The 19,495-nt window shown below is 40.7% G+C and overlaps 1 protein-coding gene across 2 annotated transcripts in view; it reads left to right on the top strand.

The window, feature by feature from the left end:
* KLHL29 (kelch like family member 29) overlaps positions 1 to 19,495 on the top strand; it is a 388,668-nt gene that overhangs the window by 143,783 nt on the left and 225,390 nt on the right. For both annotated transcript variants that reach the window (XM_041421738.1, XM_041421728.1), the window contains exon 3: positions 4,276 to 4,581. In XM_041421738.1, coding sequence (XP_041277672.1) covers positions 4,321 to 4,581 — 261 coding nt within the window. In that variant the 5' untranslated portion in view covers positions 4,276 to 4,320. The remainder of the gene's footprint in view (positions 1 to 4,275; positions 4,582 to 19,495) is intronic.

The raw sequence follows: 19,495 nt of genomic DNA, 5'->3' as shown, positions 1-19,495 counted from the left end.
AGGTGCACGTATAATCTTCATGCCTGGATCCTGCATAACCCCTGAAACAAAGTGGGCTGTGTTCTGGCATTCTTTTTGCAGCACATGCACGGTGATGCAGTCTTGGAGACATTTTGCCTTGCCATATCACTACATCTCATTTTACATTTGTCACAGGATTTGTATTTACCTCTGGTTGCTCAACCTCTCTTCTTTAGCTTATGGCCCTTCCCACAGCCCTCCCTTAATACCAATTTGATCTCCTTTTTTTGCTTTGAATTTATCAGTTCATCCAGTAACTGCTATGGGTTTCTCTCTCTTTTTTTCTCTCTCTTTAGTAGGGTGGGGGATTTTTTCCCCTCTAAGAGAGTTTTTGTTCCTTTTGGCTGCACAATAAAATCCTTTGATTCTGTGTGACAAATGGGAACGCGTTTCCTTTCTAGTGGAGATTAAAGACACCCGGCTACTCCAGAGATTACATCTTGAGTAGAGGGTGAGGGAAAGCCTGTCTCACTGACTTCACCACCTTCTCCAGACAGTGTGTCAGCTGAATTGCGTGTGCAGAGGGATTTCCAGCAATAATTGGGGGCAATATGCCTCCTCATGGACTACGAGTCTGAGATGCACAAATCATACATTCTTTCTCCTGCTGGCTGTGTCTCCATCGTGAGTTTATGGCTCTGGTAGATGTATCTGAGATAGCTCAAAGCTTGTCTGCTCTGGTATTGGCTCCTGCATGTGACAGTGTGGAGCATCATGCTAGCTGAAAAATCAACCCCACAGCTGAGGTTGGTAGATCTGTAATTAGCCAAGGCTTAGCTGGCACAGTGTCTGAAAAACAAGGTAAAAATCTTCTTTCTCTTCCTCTGTGCTGTTTAGAGGGGTCTAAAACTAGGTAAGAGAAAATGTCTGCACATGAATGTTGAGGAAAACTTCCCTTAAAAAGGGACATGCATTAATTGTAGCTATTGATGTTGATGTTTGTAAGTATTAGACATTGATGTTTCTCCTTCTCTCTGTCTCTGTAATACAAAGGGATTTTTTTTTTTGTTTTGTTTTGTTTATTTTTAGGGGAAAAAAAAATTCTCAAAGAACATGTCTGGAAAATTGTAGCCTAAAATCAGATATTGTGGAACTGGTAGTGACAGGGTTAGGGTCGTGGCTGGACTGGATGATCTTAGAGATCTTTTTCAACTGTAAGGATTCTGTGATCTCTGACTGCAGTGACTGGTGCCCTCCCTGCTGTTTGAGGGAGGTTTGCACTGGCCTCAGTCTCTGCTGTTTCTCAAGATGGTTTATGCTGCCCTGTGTCAAGTTCTGTGCAGAGGAATGTGATGATTACACTTGACTCGGGACACACTGCTGGAGAAGTTTTTCTTATGAGTACAGAACATGTTTAAAGCATTATTATTTTGATTGTGATCCTCAACATCAATAGTCTAGACAAAGCATAAACTCTGGATCTAAAAATACACTTAAAAATTAGCTAGTCTGTTCACAACTCATTTCTTACCTCACCCAGCAGCTATTTATGAAAACATTTTCTATTCTTTCTAATTTTAAATAGCAAGCACTAGCAGTTGAATACTCATTTATTAGATAGTTATCCCCTCCGGTTTTTCCGTACATCTTGTCACTGTCAAGTGACTTTGTACCCAGCCAAAAATGACATGTTGAAACAAGTAGTGTATGTTTAATGCAATGTATCGGGGAGGAAAAAAAAAAAGAAAAAAAAAAAAAGAAGACTGATGTTTAGCTTTTATGTTTTCATTGGAAATATGAAGTACAGTAGCTGGACTGAGAAGTGAATGTGCTCATGAAGAGGGTGTTGGGTTTTAAGTAAACTTCTTAATGCATGGCTTAGTCACAGGCTTTTTTCCTGCTTGTTATTGACGTACTTGCCTGTCAGTCTCATCTGATAGAAGAATTGCTGGGGGCAGGATGCCTGGGATGGTGTGGCAAAAACTGCTTGCTATTGACTTGTGTGCCGCTGCTCTCCACTGAATTAAATGTCAGATGTGCTCAGGAGTGTGGGTGGGTGGGGGAGATGTGATTTGGTTCTCCCTGGTTGCCTTGTCAAGGAATACACTAATACAGCTCATGGAGATCCTCAGGCTCGAGAGGAGAAGGGCATTCAGTTGACAGCCACCATCCAAACAGTCACAAAAGATAGCTTCATACAGCAGTGGATGCTGTTAGGATTAAAAAGAAATTCTTTCCAAGGCAAGGAGTAATAAAGGATATTTTGAAATTGCAGCTTGCAGTTTGCAGGCTCCTTTTTTGCCTGACTTAGCAAAATGGTTATAAAACAAATCAAAGTGAGGTTATACCTGTGGAATTTCTAACCTTTAAAGACACTGTGTTTAGGTACTGAATTTATTCTGATATAGTTTTCACTAAAAAAAAAGTTTGCTTTCTTCACCTCTACTAAAAGAAAAGGTTCTGTTTTCACTACAGCAGCTTTCACAGCAGTGGTGTCTCTGGGTTTTCCTGTGGTCATTGTACAGCTGAGCTCACATGGTCCTCTGGAAAATACAGAAGTAACTTTCTGAATGAAAGTATCAGATGGCCACAGAAATGAAAGACAGAGGAATCTAAGTAAATACCAGAACCATCAGCCCTCAAATCATCAAGTCAAACATTGCATCACATTCTATTAGAGGAAAAAAATAGTTGTGTTAAGAGGAATGTTAATTTCGTGGCCAATACCAACAGCACTATGGTGTGGTCTGCAGTGTAGGTTCTTGCTGGAGGTGCTCATTCTTGGAGAGGGACAATGCAACCATCAGAAATGCAGCTCACTGGGAGATTTGGTTTGGTCTTTTGTTGAGCACAATGATTGTGGGAGGGAATTCGGTGGGGTTTTGCAATATACATTTATATTATTTAATTTTTGACTGAGGAAGAGTATTCTTTGTCCCAGCTAGTGAACCAGCTCTCAGCTCCTCTCAGCTCTCTAGTGAACCAGGTGAATCTTACATCCTTTAGGCATAATGATTGGCTTTGTTTGCCTTTTTAATTTCTACGAGGTGAATAACTAATATTGGCTATAGGCACACTGGTTTATAACATTTCTAAGTTTTTTATCTCTCTTAAGAAGTTTCTTACCTTCAAGTTTCTGGGTGAGTTTAGTTCTGGCTCTTTCCACAATCCTTATAAACAGATATTCTTACCATCCATTTTTGTATCTAAGTATTTGTGAAACAACATTGCTTGCACTGACCTTATGTCATTATTACAAAGAACTTAGTGGATTGTGTGATGCAAATAAAATAAATCAGGTGCTACAGTGACCTAGATACTCATTATTTATTTATGGAAATAAATACATTTAGAATTTATTCATACTGTTTTTTCTCTTGCAAATGCTGTAAACTTTCACTTACTCAGAACTCTGCTGGGAAAATAGCATTATTTCCACCATTCTGCACATGAGGAGACCTTGCTAGGAAGACTTCAGTAACTGCTCTAGGCTATGTAACATGTAATTATCAGAACTAAGATTAGATGTTGGGAGTCTTGACTCACAATGCTGTGTTAAGACATCCCTCACCTGGCAGATAGAATCTGTACATAACAAAGACTGAGGGATGATAAGGACAGAGTGATCATAGAACAGCTTGGTCATAGATCACCTATGTGTGTTAAGTGTTTAAAGTCTAGCCAGAAGCATGGGAGGAGACAGAAGATGTTGTCCTGCCTCCTGTAGAACATCACAGAGTGAAATATTCCTGTAGGAACTTCCAGTGAGGAGGTCTAGCAGAAAGGGGGCTGTGTGAAGCAGTATTTGGCTTTGAAAACAGAAATAATGTGTAGATTTAGCAGGTAGATTTTTTTTCTATTTGATCTTTAGTATCTGTATTTGGTCATGTGTCAGGTACAGAAAAGGGGCTACAGAAAAGATCCAAAGGCTACTGAGAAAATGGAAAGATGGAGCTGTTTGGAATGTTTTCAGAACATTGAATTATGACTTTCTTCTAACTTGGCTTTTCACAATTTGCGTGCTTTTGCTTGTTATTTTGATGGAGAATTTGGGCAGATGATGTTTCTTCAGGTCGTCTGTGGGACTGGGCTCTCCACTGTGTCCTTGTAGTTGCCTAAACTCTCTCATTTGTGTTCTAGATTAATATTCACTATGACACTTCTCTCTTCCTCTTGGTGTTCAGCTGGGAAAAGAGGAGAAACAGTGCTCTCCTAAGGCAGAGGAGGCTTGACAGGTTCTTGCCTGGTGGTTACAGAGCGCAGTCCCTGTGCCGGGCCCTCATTCCTGACTCCTCTGTGTTGTTCATCTTCCAGGCAGGCTCTCGAGTTCCCCCTGAGCCGCAGCCGCCCTCCACCGAGATGTCACGGCACCACAGCCGGTTTGAAAGAGATTACCGTGCCGGGTGGGAGCGCCGGGACTGGAGCTCCAACGGGAACCATGTGGGCAGCACCAGCTGCAGCAGCGCCGCCAGCACCACCAGCAGCTCCCGGCCCGGGCTGCTGCCGCTGCCCATCGTCCCCTCGCGCCTCCCCACGCCGGCCACCGCCGCCTGCACCACCGGCAACAGCGAGGTCATCACCAGCCTGGTGGCCAACTCCTCCCCAGCTTCCAGCACCAAAGTAAGAATTCTGATTATTTTTTAGCTTTTTTTTCTTTTTCTTTTTTTTTTTTTCTTTTTTTTTTTTTTTTTTTTTTTTTTTATTAAACAGGGTTGATTAGTTGAAGGGATGTTAGAGATGGAGCATCATCTGTCCCTTTGTAAGGCTTGCGTTCATGGGGTAGCCAAGAGTAGGAAAATGAATTTATATGGGCAGTCTGTGTCTTTTTAATTCTTTTCTGTGTTGTACATACACCAGAGTAGGTCTTTCTTGCTCCAAGACTGTTTCCATGCTTCTGAGAGGCCCAAGCAGAGCAAGTGTTTCCTTCCTTTCACCACTGCCTACGTTTGGGCTTTCTGTGGCTTTCCCTGGAACTTATTGCTCTCATTTTTTCTTTTGGGAATGCTCTTCTTGTCTGTTGACCAAGGCAGAGCTGTGGCTGACAACAACTGGATGTGGTTCTTATCCACAGGGAGTGGAAAGTGACTAAAGGTCATAATTTTGGTTGGATGGTGTTTTCTCTTTTAGTTGATAGTTTCCTGTAAGGTTCTCAAAGCCTCATTCTTAATGCAGGTTGGAGTGAATCTGTGGAACTGCTGTAACCAGGCTCGCTCATTTGTGCAAAAATGCACACTAAGGAGTGGGAATATGTTAAGCACCAGAGAATAGAAGTCAATAAACTCTTGGGGTTTTTTGTTCCATTAAATTATTGGAGGGAAGAGGGTAAGTATTCCTTGAAAAAAAAACCCCAAACTCTTGTAGAACTGCAAAGTACATTAGATATTCTTGAAGAAAGTTGGGGTTTCTTTTTGCATGCAGATTCAGGTAGAACAGCTGGGAACAGAAAAACCTGGCAAGTGGTAAAGGTGACCACAGGGCTGGCAAAGTGAGACAGAAGTGCTGCTGGGTTTCTTTTTATGGTATTTAACATTTTTTTTCAACTTGGTTTCATTTTAATAACTGAAAGTGCCAAATGCAGCAGATGTAGACAGAGGGAAAGGAGACAATAAAGTTATTTAAAGTAAGCCAAGAGCAAGCTGAAATTTTGCTGCAGTACCATTATTATATTGATTTTTTTCACACTGTAGGAAAACAAGGTCAATGCTACAGAGGGAAACATTAGCCTAAAGTGTAGTTGTAAAAATTTGCCATGGCATCTTAAAATTATTATCATTTGGAAGAAGCTACTCAGATTCTGATCAAAACATTTTTAGTGTTCTCCAGATGCTATCCTGTGATAGATGCATTTCAATCATGCTTTGTCTGGAGATGATTGAAGCAATTTTGGAGCTACAGCAGTGGTTTCATTTATCATGACCTTTGTTCCTGGGTCTGCTTAGAGTCCAGCAATTGTCTGGAGCTGATCAGCCCTTTTCCCAGATGTTCAAAACCATTTTGAAACTTATCAGTGCTAGTAAACCATGTGTTTATTGGGGGAGAGGAGGCAGGAACAGCAAGTTAAGTGCCTTTTGATCATATGCTAGATGTGAGCTGTCTTCTAAATTACCTTATTAGACAATTTTCTGATGACTTTCATTAGTAAGAATGTTTTGGCATGAATAGATCAAAAGCAATAAATAGACAAGAATGGAGGTAACAGGAGACACTTTTTTATTCTAAGAACTGTTAATCAGCTGTGTAATCTCCCATAAAATAAGTACGTAAAAATGCATAGAGTTTTTACCCCCATCTTCTTCTGCTGTGAATCAACTAAGCAACTCTAACTAAAAATTCAAACTTGCATGTATTAAAGAGGAAAAAACTGTGAAAAAGTGAGAGAGGTAGGTAGGTAGGTAGGTAGGTAGGGTAAACAGAGATGTAGTAGTATGGTGCCTAGCAAGCTTCTAACTAATAATGTGAAATGGTGTCACAAAAATCATCAGGTGCTTGTGCACACTCCTGTTCACCCTGCCTGCCTGTGTCTCTCTCCCTCACACACACCAGACTTATATTTGTGGTCAGCAGTGTAACCAGCCAAGGCTTTTCCCTGGTAGAATCCAGCTAATGGCTAGGCACAAAAAATTGTAGCCATGTATTGAAGAGATCACAAGTTAGAAAAGCAACGTGGTTACTTGGTTTCTTTTAAAAATAAAACCATAAAAATTAAAAATATAACAATACTTTAAGAATAACATGTGCTAAGTTGCCTTGAGCTGTGGAGACATCACAGCCTGCCTACCTTTTGCAACCATTTGTGTCAACATGTTTATGGGGATACCAGGTCATGGGGGATAGGTGACATCTTACAGCTGGATTTGTTAGTTCTGTTTTGGGAGTGAGCTGTTTGGCTGCTGAGCTGCCCTTCTGCAGGCTGAACCTCCCCCAGCATTATGGCAGGTCATTAAATTCAGTGGCAAACGTGTGCCTCGCACAAGAGGTGAACAGTGGATGAGGTGTCATGAAGCAAGAAGATTGATAACCTGGTTCTCCTCGTCTTATTGTCCAAGGAGATGAGTACAGCCACCAGTGCTGCCTCAGGCTGAGGTCAGAAGGGACTCCCTCTCCCATCCATGTACCAGTTTTGACTTCAGCATATCTTCCAGAGCTGGTTTGGCAGTCTCAAACCATAGATAGCTACCATCTATAGCCCTTCAAATTGGGCTCCTTCTTACTTGTTATCCTCCCAGTTAAAAGTTTGCTTTGTTTTTTGGGTTTTTTTTTGTTTGTTTGTTTTTTGTTTTGTTTTGTTTTGTTTTTTTTTTTGTTTTGTTTTGTTTTGTTTTGTTTTTTGTAAATCATCTAGTCTGTCCTCCTTTGGTTCCTCTAGTATCCTGCTATTGACCAGTTTTGGTAGCCTCCCAATAACTCTGCATCTTTTGCATCTCCTCCATTCTTCATTTGGCTTTGAAAATATGGGTGCTAAAACTTAGATGCCCAAACCATATGCATCCTTTCGGCATCAGACTCACCATTCCCTTGCATGGGGATAAAACTGCTCCTTCCCTCTGTTTCCATGTCTGTATAGCCAATAATTGCTCCAGACTTTTTTGCCAAAGTGCTATAAATCTGTAGTTATTAAAAATACATATACATGGCATCGTCTTCAGTTATGAATTATCAAGCAACCATAGTATTGTCAAAGACTGAAGTGAAGTCTGTTTGACAGGATCTGTCTTCTGGGTACCTGTGTTGGCAGATATTGGTCACATTCCCATCCTTCAGCTCAAGGTTAACTGAATCCTAAAGTGACAAATTCAAAATGGGGGAAAAAAACTTCTTTTCTCTCTGGCATGTAACTGGACTGTATGACTTGCTGTGTGACGGAATTGTTCAGGGAATTTATAGATAAATTGTTTTAAGGACCACTAGTCTACCTAATCTGGCTGAACCATGGTCTTTTAAATTATGTAAATGTATGTAAGATTAAAGACTTTGCCAGACTTATGTGATATGAATAGAAAAAGCATTGGAAAGGAGAGAAAAAAATGAAACCATCGTCGGGGGTGGAAGCTTAGGATATGTAAGACTAGCTGTGAGGGGGTTGGGTTTGGTCTATGTTTTCATACTTCTGGAAGAGCTTTTTACTTTCTGTGGAGGACTTTACAAGGTTTTTATTACTAATTATTAATGTGTAGGAGAACTTTAGAACTAATTATACTTTGCAGACCTTTGAAATTTATTCTCAAAGCGTACCTGTAACCTTCTTACCACAGATGCTTTGGTACAAATCACACTTAGTGGATCTGCCACCTTTAAGTGGTTATGGATGTTTGGTCTGAGTTATTTAAACAGAAAAGCTGTCTTTTCCCAAGCTTTTTTGCTGAACAAAATGAGACTTTGCACTGCTATAACCCATTTCATTGGAGGCTGCCAGAAAATATCAGAAAAACGATTTAAACCTCATCAACCTCTAAGAAATACTTTGATGCTGCACACCCAGTATATTGACAGGGAAAGTAAGGCACTCAGAAGTAGTGATCTTTGGGTTTTTTGCTCATTCTGTAACACTATTAGCAAAGTTTCAACTCTTTTACTCCATTTGGTTTTTCTACCCTGATTCTGTACCCAAAGGGCTGGGCCACAGACTGGCACCCAGAGGCAGCACAGTGTGGAGGGATGAGTCCTCTGCTGGAGATATTTCCTCAACCCCTCTACCAGTAGTCCATAGGAAAGTGGAAATCTTGCCAATAAACTGTCTTTGGATCAATGTGTCAGACTCCGAGCTCAGCCATGTATGATGATTGAGTTCAGGGCTGGTTCTGTACATGCTGGGTTTTGGGTTTTTTCTGTAGTGAGGTTATTTATTGGTCGATGGAAACTATCCAAGGAATCCTTATAAGACTACAGCACTGCTTAAGATATTGGCAACAAAACAGCCTGAAATTCATTTAAGGATGCTGCACACCATTCCAGCTATGTTTTCTGTTCATCTCAGCAGCACCTTCATTCTTTGTTGCTTTTCTGAATTACTTTGCGAGTTACTTGTACAATTTTCTCCATCAAAGCTCCTGTATCACAGCTTCAATTTAGAAGTGTTGTCATGGGCTGTAATTTGAAATTTTATTACCAAGAGATTTTTTGGTTATAGAACATTTACTTTTATCATCTCTATATTATTTTTAAATGCCTGAAAAGATTGATACATCAACAGAATCTGTGCACCACCAGGCGAGATCTAATTTTTTTTCCAACCTTAATTTTAAAAACCCTTTGCTTGGAACATAAATTGATTCTTCAGCCCCCCAACATTTAATGATTTGTTATTCTCAAGGTTAAACCTATGACAAATTTTACAAAAACACCAGTCTTCAGTTTTGATAAAATTTTCTCTAGCTGAGCTCAGGGATAGCTGTGCAGTTTTAAGTCTTTAAATAGTGTAACTGAGGCGTGATTGTGGCCTCCTGTTCTCACAGTACTCCTTTAGCATTTAAGACTTGTGTGTTTTTGCTACCAGAGTTTATCCCACTGTGGTTAGCCACGGGTTATGGTGTGGGAGGGAAGACAGTGATGATCAAACATTTGTTAACCTCTCTGGAAAGTCAGGCAAGGATTGAAGGCGAGGAATAGCCACCGCTGACTTTGTGCATCAGTGCAACTAAACAGCATTAAAAACAAGTGGGGAGGGAAGAAAATTGTTATGGTAAAGGAAAAACAAGTCAGTGTGGCTGAGGAATGCACGGTAAGAAAGAATAAAGGGAAACAGCACAGAAGTAAAATGTTATATTCTTCTTTCCTTCACGGGCCAAAAAAATGTAGCTCCCTGAACAGCAGCCTGTCAGATGCTGATGATTTGCAGCAGGTTGCAGGATTTGTGTTGTCTGTTCTCTTTCTCTCGCTTAGGAGGCGGTGATTTGCGAAGTTGGTGTACGGCTTCCACAAATATTTAAAATATTGATTAAGCAGAGGAAGAATAAACATGAATTGTTTTTCAAGTTACGCCTTATGTTGTACATGACTAATTACATACAACAATTTGCTCTGCTGTGGTAACTGAAATTTATGTACTCTTTTTATTATAAAACATAAGATGCTTGCATAAAGAGAGAGATTATAAATATTGGAATACAACAGTTGCTAGAAAACAGTCAAAATATGCAGTGATGAAATAGATGGGATTTGCTCTTCCAGCTTCTCTGTGAAAGCTGTTCTTCCACTCCCCTAGGGTTTGTGCTGAGAGCTGGCGTATTTTTGTCACCATTTCACATGGCAGCCTGGTGATTCTTCGATGTGGACACGACATAGCAGTCTGGCCCAAGTGCAGTCCAGTGGTAAAAGCTGTGTTAAAGATCCTCAGATTCTTTTGGCTAATTACTGTGATGGTACAAAAGTCTTCAGTTGCTGGATGTCAAATTGTAGCAGTGATTTTTTTATTTTCCAGAAACACATTTTTACCTCTGGTTACATTTTTAAAATAGAGTCATGTCTAGTTTCATTGGTAAATGAGATGCAAGTCTGTTCCCACCTAAGCAGAGACTTGTGATGCACATCAAGTTCTGTTTATGGCAGACTATGACATGAATGTTTAGGAAATCAGAGCAATGCCCAGAGTATAACATTGATGGTTTGTAACAGAACAAAAGGACAGGTTTTCCCTGGCACCCAAATCACATTCTCCTGGTTCTTTAGGCTTGAAAATTCACTAAGCTTGTAAAATTTACATTTTGGGCTGACACACAATTTAACTGGATTGCATCTGCCAGACTGAGGCTTTTGTGAGTAGTCTGCAAGTGAGAGAGAGAGACAAAGTGAATTATGTTGGCCATGACATGCCATCACACCAGCCCAGCTAGTCTGAAACCAGCAGGGTGCATGGAAAAAAAACCCAACATTATAGTGTCGTATATGTATCCTCAAATCAGAGAGTTACTTTAGGAGCTGCATTTGAGGAATCAACAGCTTGAAGAAGGAGTGAGAGGAGAAAACAGATAGATTTGGTCATTGACTCTCAGGACACATTTTTCTTTCCTCTAAATACAAATTGACAAAAGTGTCTGTGAATTGAACTGGGTGATGATTTCTGCTGAAGTAATCTCATTATGCTACTACAAAAAAGTTCCAACTCCTGGGGTATATTCGTACGACCAGAGCAGAAGAGAGCAAAGGGAGATTGGTGATGGGTTCCAGAACTGATGTGATGAAGTTACTGAAGCAGAGGAACAGCTTCTTCCCTTTGAAGGAAGTGAAGATGTCTTGGTGTTTTCCAATCTCCTCTCTAAAAGACTGTTCCTAATGATCTGTGGCCCTAGGGCTTAGACTGTGCTGATGATCTGCCACTTCCTCCTACCATCTCATTTCAGTATTTTTTCTCAGATGCATCTGTACATATTTTTAATAGTGTAGAAATTGGAACATACAAAATGTGGGTTTAATTTGTCAACTTTTGCAGATACTTTATTGGACCAAAATAGGTTGGAAAGCCCTGGCATGCTCATTAATCTGTAAAGTCATGAAAAGCTGCTTGGATTTTTTTACTTGTAGCGTGTTTATCATCTGTTGAAAGAGCTAAGAGGTCTGGCCAGTTTCTAGGCTCAGTTCCATTTGAAGATGAAAGGCAGCATTTTTGAAGCACTAATTGACATCACCAAATACTTACAAGATCATAAACATGACAGCTTTGGATAAAGAAAAAGGAGTATTTCTGGGCTTTGGCACATTAAAGAAAAAAATCTCTTGACTTCCAAAAGGAATAAATATCAGTCATAAAACCTAAATAAAATTTGTATTGGCCGGGATTTAAGTGCCTGATTATTTGAAATTATTGAGAGTTATTTTTATTTTCTTATTTATTTCTCAGCATTACATCATTTTCACATGTATTAGTTGCAGATTATCCATTCAAAATAAATCAAAATATATACTTCTGTCATTCAGGAGTCATGGGTGTTTCATTATAAAATTTGTTCCAGCCTCCTGTCAAGATAAAAAGGCCTGGGAACTACCTTGCCTGTGATTTGATGTGGGTTACTGGAGGGTTTACTTCCAAGGAGCAGCACTTCTAAAGGAGGGCAGGTTCTCTGAGTCATAGGTGCATATAATTCTGAGGTTGCTTGCTGTAATTTAGGAATGTAATGCTATTGTCAGCATCAAACACGGCCACAAAAAGAATTTTACAGGGAATCACTTGGTGGTTTCCTATTATTTTGCTGTCAGTGCTTAATAGGTAGGGCCTAGAAATTATTTTCAAGAAAGCTGATACTTTCTCAGCAAGGTAATTTCTGATTTTGGCGTTGCATGAAGAGGGTAATGTCAGAGAAATCATTGAGGGAAGGGGTGGCTTGAGTGAGGCATAAAGGAGCCTGATGTAAACAGTTTGTTAGAGAGCTGCTACCATAATTTTTATTGCAACAGGAAAACAATGGTGATTTTTTAAAAATGCTGTTTTAAGGCACAGCAGAAGGAAAATGTATTGTATGTATGACAAATGTAATATTTTCTTGATGACATCGGTTTCCTCAGCTTGCAAAACAAATGAACCAAATGAATAAAAAGAAAGAAATAGAAGGGAGAAAAGCTTCACTTCTCCCTATGATTTCCATGGGCCTTGAGTTCCTCCTTGACGCAGCACTTGTCTGTGAAGCTGACCGACACAAAAATAAATTTGTCCCTGGGAGTGATAAACAGGACATTGAACTCTGCACTCTGGCTCTTTGAACGGGGAGCGCTGCGCCTTCCAACACCGGACACAGGCTGGAGTGCTCCAGGCATACCGGGAGGCTCTGATCAGCCAGGGCTGACACTCCAGACTGACACTAAAACATCACCACTGCCCTGTCTACAATCCTGAAAATCCTCTTGAAAAAATGCCCAGGCCTTGAAGAGGAGCGTGGGGATCTTGTGACCCTGTGGCGTGAGGTGTGGGCAGGCTGGGCTGCTGCGAGGGAGGGCGGCAGCGCCAGGAGTCCTCTTACAGCCGCGACACTCCCGCCATCCCAACAGTGCCACAAGGTGCAGACATCTCCTGCAGAAATGGAAATGCACACACTCACTTCCTTGAGTGGGCAAAACAGAAATTCATTGTCAATGCCTGTGAGAGCGCTGTAAGGGAGACCACGGAAGGAATTCCTCACACTTTTTCCTGACTCTGGTTTCAATCTGTGGAAGCAGCTCTGATGAGGATTTATAATCTCATATTTCATTTAAAAGAAGTGTGTGTAAAGGGATAACCAAGTTATTTTGTTGGGATTTCTCTTGGAATTTGAGGCATTACTGAATGTTCAAGTGATGGTTAGCTGCTGTAACACTCTGTTCTTGGATGAAGTGGGCACTTTTCAGGAAACAAAATGCACGTTTGCTTTGGTTTGGAGGAACCGACTATTCCAAATTCTCCCGAAGGTTGGTCTGCCTCTGCTGGTTTTGGTTGTTCTCTGCTCCTGTCAAGATGAAACATATGTGGTTGTTTCCCACTACAATTTAGCATGACCAAACTGGTTCACTTCGGAAAACAAAGCTTCTAGAAGTTCTGTAGAGAAACAAATGCTGTCTGTGAACTGGTGTTTGTGTGTAAAATGATATGCACCCACTGTATAAATAATGAATAACAACTAGTAATAAATTCTTCATATCATAGCATTATTTCTTATGTTTATGATCCCAGGTCTTTTATGCTAATCCTGAAAGAAAGCACTGGGAAGTATGTGAATAATATTTACTACTACTAAGTTTTTGCACAAACACGCCCAGAAGAAGCAGCTTTCTTGGCTGTGTCATTTGAAAGTTTAAGATTACATACTGCTTATATTATAATATTATATATAATTAAAGTTATCCTTTAATTCCAAATGGTTATACAAAGCCCATGCTTTCAAAACCACTGAAGTAATACATCAAGTGAAACATTTGTCAGCTGGGAAGTGAAACACAAGAGTCATTGAGGTTGGAAGGGGCCTCTGCAGATTGTCTGGTCCAGCCCCCTTGCTCAAGCAGGTTCACCTTGACCCAGCTGCCCAGGATTGTGTTCAGAGGACCTTGAGTATCTCCAAGGAAGAAGACTCCAGTCCTCTGTGGGCCACCTGTGCCGGTGCTCTGTCATCCTCTCAGTAAAACAGTGTTTCTTGCTGTTTATAAAATCACAGGGATATTTAGGTCAGGAAAGATCTTTAAGATCATTGAATCCAACCATTAGCCCAGCACTGCCCAGCCACCACTAAACCATGTCCCCAAGTGCCACATGTACGTGTCTTTTAATACCTTTGGGGGTGGTTACTCAACCACTTCCCTGGGCAGCCTCTTCTCAAATGCTTGATTTATCTTTCCAGTGAAGAAATGTTTCCCAATATCCAGTCTAAAACTCCCCTGGTGCAACTTTCCTCTTGTCCTATTGCTTGTTATGTGGGAGAAGAGACTGATCTCCACCTTGCTGCCAGCTACAGGCTCCTCCTGTTTGTTGCACATTAGTGCAGGTGCAGGGTCCAAAACTGAGGAAAGTCCTGATACAGCTGCAGAATCCCCATAGGAAACACTGCAAACTCAGCTGCACACAACCAGGAATACTCTGACCTAACATCAAAATGTGCATTGTTTTGAGCAGGAGGCAGCCACATGATCTGCAGAGGTTCCTTCCAAGCAAAAGCATTCCATAATATTCTGACAAAATCCTAGAATTTAATCAACTCTTCAGTATATTTTCTAAGACAGAGGTTTTGGTGGTTTGCTTTAAAACAATACCCAGAATCCTCATCGGCCAATAAATAGCAGAACTTTGGATTTATTTTAGGTCTTCTGAGCCTAACTCCTATCTTGGCATAGTCATCACAGTTTTGCTTTTGAACAGCTTGTTTCCTTTAGAGTTTTTGCTTCATGCTGGGATGGAGTAAGACTGAATAATTTATCTTCCTTTTCCTCAAAAGCTGAGCAATAGTTATACCCCACGTGGATTTGAGACATTATTATCTTTCTAAGCTTCCATTAATTATCTTTATCATTCTTGCTTTTAAAGGTCTAGCATTTATCTTTGCAATGTTCTTCAAGCTGGATTATAGAGGAAAATTTGAGTGTATTAATTCTATTCTTGCTTATGAAGTTTTAAACTCCATTTCATAAATATTTTTTCTACTGCTCACAATAATCCTACTGATAGTTTTCCTGTGACCAGAGTGTCTGATGTGTAGAATTGATGCCTTCTAGGGTCATCATACACATGAATAATTATCTCAGATACACTGCTTTGATTAAGACACAAATGTGTGCAGGTTTTGAAGATATGGATCATACATGCATTGTTTGCAAAGCTGCCATTCATCTTGTTTTCTCAGCCTACTTAGAAATATTGTTCTGCTGTGCAATAAAGTTTAGCTCAGGAACACTGGAGGATAATGATATTTCAAATTGTCTTACATGTCAGCTATGATTTGTACAGCTGTTAAAAATTTTACAATAAATCCATTTCATAGAATCATAGAATGGTTTGGGTGGGAAGGGACCTTTAATTCCAACCCCCTGCCATGGGCAGGAATACTACCCAGTAGAAGAGGTTGCTCTGAGCTCCGTCCAACCTGAGCTTGAACATTTCCAGGGATGGGGCAGCCACAGCTTCTCTGGGCAACCTGATCCAGTGCCTCACCACCCTCGCAGTAAAGAATTTGTTCCTACTCTCTAATCTAAACCTACTCTCTTCACGTTTGAAGCCATTCCCCCTTGTCCTGTCACTCCATGTTCTTGTAAAATAGTCTCCCTCCAGCTTCTTGTCAGCTCTCTTCAGATACCAGAAGGCTGCAGTTAAGTAACACCAAAGCCTTTTCTTCCCCAGGCTGAACAATCGCAATTCTCTTAGTGCTCATTTCCATTTTCATGTTAGGTAGATAATTCCCAAGTTTTCCTTTAAGTTGCCAGTGGTTGGTTTGCAAAGAGACAGGGCAGTCCAGGTCTGCTGTCAGTGCTCTTTAGAGACTGGGGGGGCTCTTGGATGCAGTGCACCAAGTGGGGTGACCCTTCTAAAATAACCAGAAGTCAAATAGTAGAGCAAGACACCTAAATTCACCCAGACAGACCCCGACTTTACTTTGTGTTCCTCTTCAGTTCCATGTGGACTATGTTATTCCTCAGGTTGTGCTAGGTGGCTGTCCTGTAAAATAGTGCAGTGGAGTCTTCTCAGGAGTGGAAATGGAAAGAGAAAAGACAATGAACACAAAAGTTAGCGAAGGAAGGAAAGAAGGAAGGAAGGAAGGAAGGAAGGAAGGAAGGAAGGAAGGAAGGAAGGAAAAAGAAGAAAAGAAAAGAAAAGAAAAGAAAAGAAAAGAAAAGAAAAGAAAAAAGAAAAAGAAAAGGCTCACACTGAGGGTAGCCAGATACTGGCACAGATGCACAGAGATGTTGCAGCAAACCCTGAAGCTACCCAAAATTCAGGTGGTCAAAGTCTCATGCAATCCAGTGTTGTCTTTGCCTGCTCTGAGGAGGAATTGCACATGGTCACTTCCAGAGCCCCTTCCCATGAAACCAGGTTGGTTATTTTTTGGTGGTGAAAGCTGGCAAAGAGCTGTGGAAAAGTCTTGGAGGAAAGTCAGTCTAGACTCTCCTAAAAGCTTTCCTTCAGAGAACAGAGAGGTGGCACCTGCCACAAAAAGTAGTTATGGAAGTCACCTTGACCTTGGCTATAAGTCTGCAAAGGCAATCTAGCTCACCTCACCTGAGTTGCTGGTAAGGGAGTGAATTTGCTCTGCAGCAAAGACCTTGTATCATTCTTTCTTTGTGGATCAAAGAAAGTGGTTCAAAACCAGTGAGCGATAAGGCAGTCACAGCAGTTGTTGGGCAGTGTGATTTTTGCATCCAACTCTTTGAACCAGGACACAAAGCAAAGCTTAGGCAGTGCTGCAAAGTTTTTGGACCAATTAATTTAATTAATTTATCTTTTCACCTTTCTACTTCAGTCTCTACATCTTTCTCCTCCTGTCCTGTTTTCCATCAGACACTTGATTTAAACTCTTCTGACACTTCCCACAGTATTCCTGACTGTACAGGAAGCACCATCTCTTCTTGGCTACTGGCACTGAATCATGGTAAGAAATGAAACATGCTGGGCACTTATCACAACTATTTTGACCTTCTGTTCTTATGGCAAACGGAACACCTCAGTGGAAATAAGGCTATCTGGAAAACAAAGGGAAAAAAAAGCAAAAACAAAACAAAACCAGAAGAATAACGAAGGGAATCGTGACAACGCTTCAAGATTTAAATTTGGTTGGATAGACTTTTTTTGTCTGTGTTCCAGCCAGCTCTGCTCACAGTACAACTGTGTTTGGCGAGGTCTCCCCCAGCAGATCAAGCAGTGCCAGGGCACAAGCCCAAGAGCTGGAACTTGACCATCTATACCATTAAATTGTTAGCACAGGCTCTGCCTTGTGCTCAGCCTGGACTAGCTAGTGCTGTCATAAACAATTCCCAGGCATGGCCTAGGGATTAGCAAGAGCCAGCAGCCATTCCCAGCTGGCAGTTTGGATATAGCCACCTTGTTTTGGAGGGTAAAAGTGTATAATCCTGTGAACGTGTCCAGGCCATATAATTTGGCCTTAGAGCTATATAACAGTTCCTGGCTCCGTTTTGTTTTCTAGTTACTGGGATGATTTTGTGTTTGAGGCAAGTGTGATTGGTTTTACTTGACTCCACAGTTTCATACTTGACTGAGTTGTATCTGAACAACAAGGAGCACAAGCACATCTCCACTTTGTGTCTGCTTTAGGCCAGTGTACCTGTACACTAAAATGGTGTAGTCTGACTCTACTGAAATTTGTCACAGCAATTTGAATAGTTTGTGAACTCAATTTTCAATTAAAAATAGAAATGCATGGTCTAAGGGAGTCTAAAAATGTGTCTTCAATGGAGTTGTGTCAGCTGGTTTGCAGAAATCTTTGTCAAGGTTTTGCACATGGGCTACCAATTTCTGGCAAATTGAGTTTCTATATCAAAATGAATATGTTCTGTAGATGTGCCTTGTGCCAGGAAATTATTTCTGTATTTTCAGTTGTATCTGGAAATAACAGATTGTGTTAGATATTGGACAGATGTTGACATGCATCTGGTATGAAAGATCATGACAGCCATTAAGCATTGAAGTAGAAACACCTCTCATTACCTGAAAAGTTGGTTTTTTTGTTTAGTAGCCTGTCTCTTTTCTTCTTTGCTCACCACAGCAGTGCGTAGAAAATAATACTGCTTTCTACCAATGAAAGCCCAATAAACCTATGCTAGCTGCCAGACTGGAGGAATTCCAGAAGTGTGGTTGTATCCTTTTGTTCTGCCCTGTTTTGATCCTTATGCTTCCATTTCCAGCTGCCTGAGGTACAGTTATGTATGCATTTGATTTTTTTCAAGATAAATTATGAATGCCTTTTATTAATGGAAGTTGCCTGATTCCATGAGCAGAGAGCTCCAGACCGCTTTCCTGGCACATCTTACTAGTGCTGCAACAAGAGAGACCTGAGGTTTTGGTTCAGCTTCAGCATTTTAGTCATCATATGAACCAAAATTAGTGTTCCCACATGTGGCTCTTTCAGACCACACACTCCTTCTAGCACAGCCACAGCATGGGCAAACAAAATTGGAGCAGTGCTGTTAGTAAGTGTGTCTTCATGTGGGGTGAATATGGCCTTGATTTTCTACCAGTGCTGACAAATTTGGAGACTTCTCAGTGCCAGATATTTTATCTGAAGCATTTCTCATAGGAAATGTCTACTGGTCCATTTATGATGGCATCTGGATAGAAATCCATGACCATATGTTATATTTGAGAAAGAAGAGGCTATAGAAACAAAGCTTGGAGCACCTCATCTTTAGTGTCAGATTTTGAACACCTCTGGGGGACTCACTTTCTTCATCCAATCAACCATAAAATCTTCCGAATCTATTATACCTTTGTAGAAGAACAGTTCATGAGTCTATTTGATGAAGAGCTTAGGGGTTAATAGTGGGGTGTTTTGCCAGTCAGGTTCAGTCAAATGTAACAAGATTAACCTGGGGTAGTTGTTCACTACTGTTGGAAATGAGCTTCTTTTTTCTCAGCTTTTTTCCCTTTGTGTTTCTGCTTCATTGTGTTCAGTGCTCTGGCTGTTTGCTTTTCCTTTGGAGGTGAGTGTTCCTGGACAGAATGAAAGTACAGAGATGCCCAGTGTGCAAATGTGCATTCCACTGCTGAAATCTTTTTACGAGAGCTGCACTGCTTGGAGGGAGACAGAAAGGAAGAAATGCTGTTGCAAGAAGCAAATCTAAATAAGCTCCCACTCCACCGTTTTCAATTTACTGGAGGAAATATCTTTCTTCATATCATTTGACTTTTTGATTGTTAGATCAAATTGAGCCGGGTGGAATGAGCTTCGGTGATCAGAACAGAAGACCTGAAAACCTCTGTTTGGCTGCTCTCTGGTCTTTGTGCAATTGGTTTGCTTAAATTTGCTGTAATAACCTTTCAAGAGTCGTGTACGCATTTTTCACTGAGGACCCTGCTGTCCATTGTGATTATGTTGTCTGTTGCCTCCCTGAATGTTTAACATGTTTTAAGTGTTGTGTT

Source organism: Onychostruthus taczanowskii, unplaced genomic scaffold, assembly GCF_017590055.1.
Source record: "Onychostruthus taczanowskii isolate IOZ18803 unplaced genomic scaffold, ASM1759005v1 scaffold11, whole genome shotgun sequence".
Taxonomy (NCBI): domain Eukaryota; kingdom Metazoa; phylum Chordata; class Aves; order Passeriformes; family Passeridae; genus Onychostruthus; species Onychostruthus taczanowskii.
The sequence above is the reverse complement of the archived record's forward strand: the minus strand, read 5'-3'. Positions and strand labels throughout refer to the sequence as shown.